At 39.4% G+C, this 13455-nt stretch overlaps 1 protein-coding gene across 3 annotated transcripts in view; it reads left to right on the top strand.

Annotated features, from left to right (window-relative positions):
• The window catches only part of LOC119795280 (rho GTPase-activating protein 22-like), a 41292-nt gene extending 37668 nt beyond the window's left edge, over positions 1 to 3624 (top strand). For 2 of the 3 annotated variants that reach the window (XM_038303185.1, XM_038303186.1), the window contains 2 exons: positions 651 to 1596; positions 2783 to 3624. In XM_038303185.1, the coding sequence (XP_038159113.1) occupies positions 651 to 1596; positions 2783 to 3005 (1169 nt within the window). In that variant the 3' untranslated portion in view covers positions 3006 to 3624. The remainder of the gene's footprint in view (positions 1 to 650; positions 1597 to 2782) is intronic. The other variant, XM_038303184.1, reaches the window with a different exon arrangement.
• The last annotated feature ends 9831 nt before the right edge of the window (positions 3625 to 13455 follow it).

The raw sequence follows: 13455 nt of genomic DNA, 5'->3' as shown, positions 1-13455 counted from the left end.
TATGTGAACCAAAAGTGTTATTTTATTCTTTAATTCAGGTTTAGAAACTGAGAGAAGTTGCGCAGGTTTTGTCTCTGTAGGAAAGTTAAAATATGGAGAGAAATCTGTTCCAATATTTTTCTAAGCAAAGAACAGATTTAAAAAAATGTCATTTGTATAAAATTCGTTTATTCAAAAAAATTATCTCTGAAAAATATCTCAATCTAAAAAAATGTAAAGGATATTTATTATGCATATGCATAATTTTTTTTCCCAGAAGACATTTTTAACTTTAACATTTATATTTTTCTAAAACAGTTTCTAGATTAAGTTTTTAAATTTTTTTTTCAGAAACTTTTTTTCATGTTTTTATTTTTTTTATTTTAATTTTTCAAAAAAAATTTCTAGAATAAATTTTTCCAGGTCTTAAAATAAGTTTATTAGGGTTCTTCCAGGTTTATTTTTCATATATTTATCAAGTTTTACAGATCTCCTCCTAGCTGGGTGTTCTGTTCTCCAACCAATAGAAAGGCTGTTGCTAAGCAGAGCAGACCCGTTTCTATTCGCCCATTGGTTGATTATTGTGGTTTTAAAATGTGGGGATATTTAAGAACTTTTCCCCTCTGTAAACTTTGCTGTACTACCCTAACCTGCTATTCTATGCTGTCCAGGAACTTCTCTGGTCCAGCACCTAATGACCGTCCTCATTAGGGAACATCAGCGGTTATTCTCAGGGAGGGACCAGGAAGGACATGTCTTGCCTCACACTGAGTTGCCCGCTCAGGGGCATCAACTCCAGCACCGCAGCCTGGGAGCCTGGATCTCTGAGGAGGACCTACAGACCGGTGCGGCTCCCAACGCCGACCCGGAGCTGCACAGCAGTGCCTCATCTCTGGACACCAAACTGAGTGCGGCTGTCCCCCCCGGACAAAAACCGGGGGCTTCAGCAGGGAAAGGAGAACCGGTGGTCAGTCCAAGCAAACAAGCCAAGAGTGCGCCTTCCTGGAAATACTCTTTTAAAACTTCTTCGACTCCCCGTTCCCAGCCACAGGCTAAGCAGACCCCCACAGCGGCGGATACTGGCGCCTCCTCTGGAGGAGGAGGGGGTAACTGGCTCATGAACGGTTTGTCCTCCTTGAGGGGACACCGTCGCACGTCTTCTGGTGAGCGATCTGCACGAGATCGCGACTCCTCCGGCTCGTCCCAGAGACTGTCCACTTACGACAACGTGGCCTCCTCTTCTAGCAGCGTCCCCAGTGCGTCCAGCTCCTCCTGCGACATCTCTGTGCCCAGCTGCGGTGGAGAACTTTTAACCCCTCAGAACTTCAGAGGAGGAGTAGATGGTGAGGAGAAGGTGGAGTGGACAGAGAGCCAGCGGGAGGCTGAGCGAGAAAAGGAAGAGGGGATGATAAAGGAGCCGGGCCTGGACCAGGACAGCTGCGAGGCCGTAGAGATCTGCAGCGGTGACAGCGAGCCCACAGCGGCGGTGGCAGCTCTGCCGTCCATTATTATGACGGAGGATGGAGATGAGACGATCCTAAACCTGAGCAGTATGGTGGAGGGTCTGAGGGAGGAGTTGAGGAACCAGAGGACCACATACGAGGCCAGGATTCAGAAGTAAGAACAAATAATAACAGCAGGAAAAGAAATGGGATTTTCCTTTCAGGGTGGAGAATAACTCTGCATCATTTACATGTAACCTCAACGACCAAAGGATCCATTAGACTTTATTACTTAAGCAAAAAAGTCAAATTAAAAGTACAGGTCCTTCAATGTACTTAAATATCACAGCTACAACATTTCATTAAAAATATATATTTTTAAACATCCACACAGCTACAGTAGTGCAGAATAAAAGTATACATTTTACTCAAAAAAATAGTGTATAAATTATTGTTGCATATATTTTGTTGTGTCCAATATATATAAATATTTACTTCTGGTTATGATGCCAACCAGGAAAGATTCTGCACCAATAGGAACAGTCGGGTGATGTCATGTGACCGAGCACGTAGGACGGCCTTACGTAAACAGATCACCAGAATGATTGACAGTTAAGAGGACCACTGATTAGGATGATCCACCCAGAAATAAAAGATTGGCCTCTATACCTTTAAATGATGTAATCAGAGAGTTGTGTTCAGATTCTGGTATTTCAAAGTAATTAAAAGACATGATTACAAAATATATTCTGCCAGAAGAAACACTTTTCAACATTTTTGTTATGTAAATTTATAAAACCAATCCTAATGATAAGTTACATACATATGTCAGAAAAAATATAAAGAACTTCCAGCTACAATATCTGCTGTTTGCTGTATTTTGACCTGATCTCCAAATAGCTGAAGTTAGTCTCAGTGGGTAGAGGAACCAGAAAATGTAGTAAAAAGTAACAATCAATACCCTCACAAGAATTACTTATGTCAACAGTAGAGTACAATAAAAATACTCTAAAGAGTACATTTTTTTCTAAAATATACTCAGGTGAAGTAACATTCGTTATTTTGTTTCTCCTTATTTTCAAAATATATTTTCAATTAATGTTTTGAAACCAGATGCAATAAATAAATTTTTTTTTTTGAGAAATCATTAAACTAATTTTGCATCAGTAATGGTGCCTATATATGCTCATTGAAGCCTTCAGTTTGAGTGATCACTTTTAGGTTTTTTAAAATCTTTTAGTCACATCTTTATTTCTTTATTCCTAGGTTAAATATAACATGGAAATGAATATTAAAATGGCATTTAACGTTAGCAGTGGGTTGATTCAGGCCGTGATCTGCTCTGTGCTGCATCCCTTCAGGTTGGAGGAGTCCAGCGCAGCGCTGACTGCTCAGGTGGAGCATTTAGAGCAGGAGATGGAGCAAGAGAAGAAGAAGCAGCACATGTTGGAGATCAAACTGCGAAACTCTGAGAGAGCCCGGAAGGACGCTGAGAACCGGAACCGTCTGCTAGAGAAGGAGATGGAGGATTTCTTCTCCACACTGGGGGACCTTGCTCTGGGCTCCAGGACCAGCGACATTTGATGCAACACAGCAGCAGCCCTGCAGCTGGACGCCCCTTTAAAACAATAATTAACTGCTACTGAATAAAAGGAAAGGGACTGCTGCGCATTTACTTGGAACTAATGAAGATAAATGCTGAAGGAAGTAAATGTTCTCATCGATCTGAGATGCTTACAGGGGTCGACTCTTCTGCATGCTTGAAGCTGAAAGTATAGATGGGGGACTGTAACAGGTGTAAAACCTTATGTTTCTAGGGAAGGCAGTGTCAGAAATATCTCAGGTGGCCGTTACATGGCGGCTGCACAGGCTTCTTCAATCTCTACTTTCTAGAACTAACATTATAGGAACCTCAACTGTGATGCAGATCAGTCACTCAGATCTATCTTAGCAGCACATTTAGAAGCAATGGTTTGTTATTAAAGGGAAACCCAGTTTCCCCTCTCCTTAATTCACTAGTTTTTAAAGGTTTATTAACAGTAAATTGTTGGGAAAATATCATATCCTCAACAGGCATTAAAGTTTATTTATTTATTTATTGACACATAGTTTGGAACTATGTTGCAATGAAAGATGAAGTTTTTTTTCAGTTTGTTCAAAGGTTTCTATGTGTCATAAATTCAGTTTTCTAACTGGTTTCCAACCAGGCGCCATTTTTAAATCTCCTCCTATATAAAAATCTAAATCTGCTTATTTCCGTTACTGAGTAATTGTTTTATCCTTACACGCTCAGAATTATGTCCTTTTCTCTTCAGGGACATGAATCCCTTTAGCTGCTAAAATGACCTTATTAGCTTATAGCCCCATTTCCACTACCCTTTTTGAAACTGTTCCGAGATCGGTCCGATAACTGTTGCGTATAAATGGTATGCACAACTAAACCGAACCGCGTTAACATGGTTAACTACGGTAGTTCATCAGTAGGGCTCGGTTCTTAGATAACAAAGAGCGCATGAGCATCTCTTTACAATCAGCCTCCGTAATCAGGAAGTTTCGAACATTCATGAAAATCCTAGCTTCCCTACCGTGCCGCACGTGAAATTATTTTTTTTTTTTAACTATTTGACTCAAATCTGCATTGAATTAGATGCATATTTGCAGTGGGCTTTATATTCATTTTTGCTGACTCTTTCGATACAGGTATTCTTTTTTCCATATTTCTGCATCCTTTTTTTTTTCTGGAGGAGAAGCATCGCTATGCGAAGGTAAACCGCCCCCAAAAGCGGCGTCAGCATTTAAATTCCTCCGTTCGTCCCCCATACTGCTCTGTTGTCTCCTGCTATCTTCTCCATGAGCAACATTTGGCTCGACCAATGGGATGAGGGGATTCTGGATCGTTACATATATGCTGTCAGTTCATTGCTCACAAAGCAGGACAGGTTTACTGTAAGTTTTGTGTCTAACGTGTCGTTTACGCTAACGTTTTCATTTTCTATTAGCTTTTTACTGACTATTTTTTACTCTCACCGTAATACGGGACAAAGTGCGCTCCTTTTCCACTAAATACGGGACACGTACTTCTATTTCTAAATACAGAACGATTCTGTATTTCAAGGGACGGTTGGCATCCCTAATTTCCAGTGATGTTTATGCTTAGCAGCGTGATGAACCTCAACGTCTGTCATTGTTTTTCTGCCTCTGGAAGCCCAGATTAGACTACCGTTTGTCGTATCCACTTCCCAAAAGCCGACTCTGTCAAGTAAATTCACGAGAGGCTGCCTTCTTCGCTTATTTCTCCATAAACTTCCTGAATGTTACGGGTGCAGCTATGTTGATTTGATCGTTTCCATCTAGAGAGCAGTATTACCGTATATCGCCACTAGGAGGAGAGGAACCGTGCTGGCGTGGTGTGTAAACGGTCGTAAGGAACCGAGTTCGGCACGGTTAAAGCCGGGCATACACTGCGATTTTTTCAATCGCTGCATGCAGCTGTATGAAAAAACGCAGGTTTTCGTCGTACAGTTTGAGTTCCCAGCTCACGATGTTTGTTGTCACACTGTACTGCTCGACGCTCTGATACGATCTACCTGCTAACAACGTACGTCTACTGGACTCGTTTATCCGAAAGCCAAATGAGTAGAAGAGGAATCTGAAGCTCACTAGAGTGAAATGCGCTGCCTTGGCAATTTGTGCAATTTTATGCTGAAAGCCCTAAAAACAAAAGGCGACAACATATTTGGACAAAGACATGGCTGAGCAACATGGCTACTATGATCTGTCAATTTTACAGAGAGAATTCCATTTCACTCATTACACCCCCACCATGCTTCTGCGTTTTCCTCTGAGAGGGCGACAGTGGCGTTGGATGTAGGAGTTTGCCCTAAAATCGAAGGATTAACGGTTCAAGCTCCGACTTTCAGTGTCGTTGTGTCCTTGGGCAAGACACTTCACCTGCATTGTCTACTGATGGTGGTCTGAGGGCCCGGTGGCGCCAGTGTACGGCAGCCCTGCTTCTGTCAGTGAGCCCCAGGGCAGCTGTGGCTACAATGTAGCTCGTCACCATCAGTGTGTGAGTGTGAATGGGTGAATGAATGTAGTGTAAAGCGCTTTGGTCAAATCTCCTGACTTGAATAAAGGCGCTATATAAGTACATACCATTTACCATTCTGAGAGGAAGAAGAAGAGTCCCACTGAGTGATTTGCCCATGACGGCTGACTGAATTTCCAACAGGTTTGATTTTCTCCCCACCTTACGATTCCTGATGGGGAGGTGGTCGTTAGAGGCTGATCGCTTCTCGTTACCCCCGTACACTACACCACGCACCATCAGGCTGAAAGTCGGCCCGATGGAAAGATTCTCGCACGACTGGAAAGTCGGCCCGAGAAGGGCAAATAATCTTACAGTGTAAGCCTAGCTTAACTGATCCAAGCTCGGCACGGATCGGTTTTCAGAGGGTAGTGGAAACGGGGCTTAAATTGCTAGTTGGGTTTAAGCTTGTAACTGAGCTCCATTCACTAATTTCCACTGGTTTGTCATTTAAACTAAGTAGTAAGGACATTTCAATTTCAATAGTCAATACTTTAAAGGTACAGAAAAAAACCTGATTAAAAACTTTATACTCATCCTAACCAGATTCATCGCACTTCAATTAAAATGTGTACTTCAGTGGAAAAACTTTTTCTTCGCTTGGGTTGAGCTTGGAGCTGGGTAAACCCGAGTTAACTGGGTTCAGTTTTTGTACTTTCTTGGGTTACAGGGTCAGTTGATAAGTTAAATGTAGAAGAGCTGAGAAATTATAACCAGACGCTGAAGGTGAACCTGGTCAAATTCAACACGACTTTATCTTTGTATACCTGAGCTTAACAGATCTCTTACAGTAATAGCATTTACAGAGGCTTTCTGTTGTTTTGTTTTTTTTCTATATCTGTACAGTTTACTTTATGGCTAAGCTCGAGGTTAAGTTTGATTGCTGTATTAAGATCAGGTTTTGATAGGTTAGATCAATACAAAGGTCTTCTGCCACAGCTGCCTAAATCCCATAGATGTCCTCAGGCCCTTCCAGTGCCTCTCATTTCTCACCAGTCCATTAGCAATGTAAATATGTCTTTAATTTACAGTAGCAGCCATTTAAACCGGCCCTTCACAGTCAAAAGCAGCCGAATGACAGCAAAATCCCCTCCAACTTCCAGCCACTGGCCTCCTGGGTGTGAATAGTTTTTACTGACTCCAACCTTTGACTGAATTACAGGGTCTGACCAGGAGATGATGCTTCTCTTTAGATCTTAATGTCCAATAATCACGACAGAAAGAATATTTTAGTACAAAGATGGATGTTTAAAGAAGGAATTGAAGGGGACCAGCCAAGGAAAGGGGGGAAATTTTGAATGGCTACTGTACAAATTATATCCCAGGGATGAAATAACTGCAATGAATTGTAAAAAAAGATCTGTTCCCTTACAGACTGGTTCTGGTTTTAACGTCCACAGAGAGGCCTTCGGCTTGGGGATCTTCTTTCTCCTTAGTACCAGAAATCATGGTTGAAAATCCTACATAAGGTGCTGACATGGGTTTTATTTCTAAAAACCTGAAACATTTTGGTTTAAACTGAATGAATCAGAGACGGGGGAAACACTTTTCCACTGCAATGTTCCACACATTGAACAGCGAAGCTGGACGGCCTGGAAGCCATGTTGGTTTTGGCACATGAAGCTGAACACTGCCCTCAGAGGAACAATGGAGTTTCCTGGCTGTGCCTTCAGGAAAGTGTTTTTAACAAAAAAAAAAAAGAATAATGTTTCTTGCTTCCTATCCTCAGATATGGTGCTTTGTAGAACAGAACCAATAATATTTTCCTGATGCTACTGAAACCCTAAATGGTGCCAATTGTCGTTAGCCAGTTGTGAAGCGATTGGAAGTTTTGCATCAGAATGTGTCATTATAGTGAATGTTATGGATGAAAACCAGCTCTGTAGTACAAAAATACTTATTTAGACTTTCACCAATATGAAAAAAAAATATCCAGGATCAGGTATTTCTTAAAGAGCCTCAAAACTTCAACAGTTTCATTGGAAAGTGTGATTTTATTTGGACGCTGTGGCATCCACCCTCTCTTTTCATGGTTTACTTTTATGGGATGTAAGCAGGTACTTTTATGTGACTAAGATTCCTCTTTTCATCTATGGTGCTTATTTATTATGGATTCACATTGTTGTAATGAACGACCAAATCTGTGAATAAAGAACTGTCACACGACACGAAGGTGAATCTGAAATATGTCAGATCAAAAACTGACGTCTGTGTTCAACTTCAGCATGATTAAAATCTTTTTACGTTAGCAGTTTAGCAATAAAGTAGGAGTGCTGCAGTCTTAACATCTATTGGGTTTACTTTTCAACATTTTTCAATTTTTAAAACTTTTTGTCGGGTTTGTCATCTAAAAATATCAACATTTGTCTTTTTTTTTTTTTTTTTACAGTTATTTAGCCAAATAATTACGAACAGTTGAAAAACCCTGTTAAGTTGGTCTAAAGATGAGGAAATATAACTGATATCAAACATTAAAGCAGCACTGTGTAGCTTTTAGCCACTAGGGGCGCTAGACCAGTTCATTTCTGTCTTAGTGCCCCCTGAAGGCCACTGTTGGTACTGCCCATTAGCCTAATTAAACAGTGTCCCAGCTCCCAGCAGCAGATGAAAGTTATTGAGTTCTGTTTGCTTGCTAACAACTGTTAGCTTAGTTATCTCTGGTGTTAAAGGGAAGCTCAGGCTGACGTTAGGCGGCGCTCTGGGTCACATGACCAAGATCTGACCCGTTAACCCTTTAAAGCCCGATCCAAGAATAAAGCAAAACAGAAAATTATTTTTTTTTTAGTTTGAAGTCCTTATTTGGCCTTTTAACAAAATAAGTAAAAAGAAAAAAAAGAAATACATTTTTGATTTTAATAACGTATTACTATGCGATAGGTCAAGATTATTCTTTGTGTAGTCTTCTGCCCTCTGCTATCAGGTATATCTGATCGTGTACAATAGGATTTTGAGCAAAGTTTTTACCATTAAATTATGCAAAAGGTGTCAGACCCAAAACATTTCAGAAACCGCATGTATCAAATATGATAGATTTGGCATTACAGGGTTAAGGTCACATAAACACAGAGTGCTGAACTGGCCTGAAATGTCTTAATATGTCTCACATTCAACTAACACTTTGGTTTAAAGTTACTTTGAAAGACTCGTCGCTGAATACTCTATTTGTATCATTTATACATTCTCTGTTCACTACATTTTGTAAGTTTTTAAAGAACAGAAATATCAAATTGATGTGGCAGAGGTCTCAAAACTCAAGTCTAAAAGATGAGTCATTTGGTGTTAAATAGCCAATGATCAGCTGACTGCAAAAATATGGAGTGAATTTTGTGCCATTATTTTGGGGGAGTGACTTTGTCGTTTCTTACGGTGCTGTCGTACATTGACCCTTTTATCCAGCGTATGCCTGACGTCCCAGAATCTCCTGAAACGATGGCATACGCTGAACTTTCTATTTTTTCAATTTTGGGCGTATACATAGAGTATATATAAGGAGTCCGGAACTTCTGTCCAAAAACAGCCTTACTTATGCATAACGCACTGCGGCGTAATGTCTAGATAAGTCATTTTTTCTTAAAATAAGAATTTGTTTTTGGATTGAGGAGGTAAAAAGAGACATCGTGCCAATGGAACAAGACAGTTTACTGTAAAAACTAAGAAAACACAACTGCATTGTCTTAATTCAAGTGCATATTACCTAATTATCTTATTTTAGGAAAAATACTCTTACTTTACCTGCTCAAATTAAGGGTAAATATACTTAAGAGACTTTTGCATATTTCTAAATTGTTTTTCCAGTGTAGATTTGTTTCACCCTTAAAAAGGAAAAAGAAAAATTTTTAGTTTTTCACATTCATATTTTCAAATTTAAGTTTCTTTTTCATATCGAGTTTCAGAAATTGCCTTTTGCAGATCACATTCTCTTCTCTCCAAAACAAACATTTGATTTTGACCAATAAAAATGTTGCTAACGTCCGTCTCCACCAATAGAAATGAGTTTTTGCTCCTCACTCCAGAGGAAAAAGTGATCTGGAAAACGCAATTAGAAAAGAATGCAATCCTCAACATTCAATCTGAAGAACAGAATTTTGAAAAATTACATTAGAAAGTATAAAATTTGGAAATGTATATAAATATGATAAAATCTTTGAATCAACCCCAGCAAAAATACACTAAAAGGCCTTTTTTTGATGCATTTTTTAAATGCAAGTTTCATTTCTAATTTTTGTCAAATTTCCATTTACTAAATGTGTTTTTTCAAAGGAGTGAAATAAACCCTTCTGTTCTGCATATCTAGAGAAACAGGAAGTCAATTTTTAAATTAAAGTTTAATAGTTTAGCCTGAAAAGGAAAGTGTAAAAAAAAAAGTTTTAACTACATTAATTTGAAGACGTAAATGTGGTACAGCTGATCCTTCAAAACCAGAGGAAACATGATTTTAGTTTTTACAGAAACATACAGACACGAAACAAAGTGTATTTCTTTATTTGCAGTAGATTTTCTTTCCATTTTTTAGAGGCGTCATCACGAGATCCCAGTGCATGAATTCTTTTAGTGCACCTTTTCACTGGTTACGGTCCGGACGCACAGATCCAGGAGTTCTTCAAACTAGTAGCATGGCTGGATTCACTGGCAGACATTACAAACCAGCACCGTAGTATAATAGAACAACTTCTCCTAGATATTTACTCATTTTTTTGTGCATCTTATACTAATACAGCCCACATCAAAACTCTATCAGAGCCGAGTTATTCGAGGAAACATCAGTCGCTCCTTCAAACTCTGACAGAGGTTGGGTTTTTTTGGGTGGGTGTGACAGATTACGCAACATTATACCTATAAAACAGATCACAAATAAAAATCAAACTTTTTTGTAAAAAAAAAAAAAAAAAAAAACAGAAAAAAGAAAACATGGATCAACAGTACCAAACATTTTCTTTACCCTCAGGAGAACGCTAACGAATCCTAAACCTATACATACAACTAGCACAGTTTGCTGAAGGTATTGCACATTTAATAAAAAAAAGAAAACATTACAATAATTCTTTACTGCGGGCTGAAGTTTACATAATGTACAAAACTAGAAGTCTGTTTGAAACCGGCAAATAGTACACTTTCAAATAAATAAATAATGGAATCTGTTATTCACACACCTTTGAAAGCTCATTCTGCAGGAGACCAAATATTCAGCCTGAGGTAGTTCATCAAAGTTGACTTGAATCAGAAGATTTGTTTAGAGAAACGAAATAAGACCACAAGAACAACAATGTTAAATAAAAAAGATAGTGTAGTGACGGAAGTAATTGAAATTGACGCCCCAGATGTCGGGCTATAAAAAGTAAGAGCACTTCTGTCAAAAATGGTTTTATTCTGATCCAGTGTTTCCCTCTAAGCTGATATCAGCTCTGGATAAATGTCTCCATCTGCCTTCCTATTAAACTACTTTTGCACTGGGTTTTAGATTTTATGGATTTCGCTCTAAGTTACCTGATAATGCCCCCCCCCCATTGCAGTTTTTTATAAACAGGTTGCATCAAATAAACACGCCGTGAGAAGCAGCCCCTTATTAAACACTAAACTTTTTCTTTGTACACAATCCATCATTTGCTAATAAGTCGCATTTTTAAAAACAAGATAATTCAATCGAAGGACTAAAACTTTCTGTTTCTCTCTGGTTTTTCCAAGATGTTTCTGCTTTTTCTGGCAAACAGAAACCTAAAGAACTGAAATTAAATCTGCTGTTAAAGGTTTCTGCACATTAAGCCGGGCGTACACTGCACCTTCTTTATGGTCCATGGGTTTATTTGATTAACGAAAAAACAAAACGCGTTTTTAGCGAATGCCAATCAATAAATAAAGTGTTTTTTACTTTTTAAATTCACCTGAAAAATCATAGGAAGCAATGTTTTAACCTCCATAAATGTTCTTAGTGGTGCGTTTGTGCTTCTTTACCTGCTGATGATCCACTAATATTAAAAAAAGACCTCGGTTTGGGTAACGGTGCTAAATATCAGCCATGCTAACATTAGCTAGTTAGCAAAGTTAGGGTAAAGAAGCTAGCTTGTTGGATATGTTTTCTATTTTCTCTGTAATAAATGGTACTTTGGAAGCAGAGTTAATGAAAAACGATTCTAAAAACATTTACAGTAAATATTGAAGCTAGCTAGGCCTTTGAAACTGATCGATATGACTGTTAGCGTAACTACTGCGTACAACGGGGCCCGTGTCGGGTTTTAATGATGCAACCCGAAGCTTTGCTTATAAATCGGCCCGCTGGTCGATCAATACTCTGTGGGAGACGGAGCCAAGCTGCAGCGGCGGGTGGACGGAGAGGCCCGTCTCGACCCTCAAAGAGAAAGTGACCTTTTCACTCAGCAGCTCTCAAACTACCATATTTTCTGGACTATAAGCCGCTACATTTTCCCCACACTTTGAACCATGCAACTTAGAGAAAGGCACAGCTTTTCTGTGGATTTTTTTCTAACTGCCAGAGGGGGGAGTCAAAGTTGGAAATGAAAGAATAGGGGGCTAATTTCATTTAGCACTAGAACATGCTAGCAGCAGGCATAACGGAGAACAAATGTCCCGAATTCACATATTTTGACATTTATTTTCCGCATTAAAGCCGCTGAACTAATGAAGAGACTGGGCTCCACTCCTGCAGAGCTGAAATAGAGAGCTGATGAAGCTCCATCTTTCAGTAGAAGCTCTCACTGCTGCGAGCTAACACGCTAACCAGAGCTAGCATTCGTTTTCATCCCTACTCCAGGGGCTATATGTAGAGCTCCCCCTACAGGTTTGGTGGGAGACAATTAAGTAGATATCAGCGGCTTACAGTCTGGATTCAAATTTCAGGTTCAAAATTTAGTGGCCATGACTTAAAATGAGGTGCTCGCTATAGTCCAGAAAATACGGTAATGCTTTGTTTCTTTCTCTGACGATTCTGTTAACTGTTCTGGTCGGAACCACTGGGTCCGAGCCGACCAACAGAAAACTCCTGATCCAATAATGCTCATTTACTCAGAAGGGTTTAGAAATGACTCCTAAAATTCAAAGATCTGATAGAAACTGTGTGTTTTTTTTTTATTCTATGTTCTGGGACTTCTTTTCACTTTGATGAAAAACCTCTGAAACGACCTGCTTAAGCTCTTCAGTTTCTACGTTAATTTTTCCATTCAAACCTGAGAGACGACGCTCTCTTGCTCAGGCCCGAAACTCAAGGAAAAAAAAAAAAAAAAAAAGGTAAAAAAATATACATTTAGGAGAAGCACACCCCCCACCACACCACACCGTGTCCTGCTGTAGTTATGGAGACACCAGTAGCCGAGCAGAATGAACACCTTCAGCAGACACAGGAACGAATCCCAAACAACAGGCACTTCACCTTTTTTAAAAACCTAAACCAAAGCCGCTCCAGAGGACGCCTTAACGCATTCCTCTGTTCGGCTGACACACAAAACACTTTCTCATTTTCCATTTCACAACAAGCCAGAGTTGCATTTCCTGCCCCTCCATGCAGCAGAACAGGCTTTGCTCCGTGACACAGGAGCACCTCCATGGATTGGAATATCACCAGAAAGTTCATGTCAATAACAAAAGTGGCTTTAGTTCCTTTTTTTAAACAAAATTGATAGATCCAAGCTGTGAATTACATCGATTATTGTTCATTTGGATGATTGTGGCTTTCAGCACATAAAAGCGGCATCAGAAATTCTATTTCTAACTCCATACTGCGGCCGATATCAATCCTCAGCAGGAGTTGAATCCACCAAAGGGACTGGACCTGTCCATTATTTTCTCATTCATCTAAAAGATGCTTTTAGTTATTGAACTTTTCTAAAACAAACATTTGGAAAGGAAAAGAAATCTATTGTGCATTTTTAATATATTGCAAATGGTAAAATGTAAAAAATACACCAAGATATACATCCATTCCATAAATATGAAAAA

Source organism: Cyprinodon tularosa, unplaced genomic scaffold (assembly GCF_016077235.1).
Source record: "Cyprinodon tularosa strain WSP-4 unplaced genomic scaffold, ASM1607723v1 ctg508, whole genome shotgun sequence".
In the NCBI taxonomy this organism is placed as follows: domain Eukaryota; kingdom Metazoa; phylum Chordata; class Actinopteri; order Cyprinodontiformes; family Cyprinodontidae; genus Cyprinodon; species Cyprinodon tularosa.
This window is presented reverse-complemented; position numbering and strand designations above follow the sequence as displayed.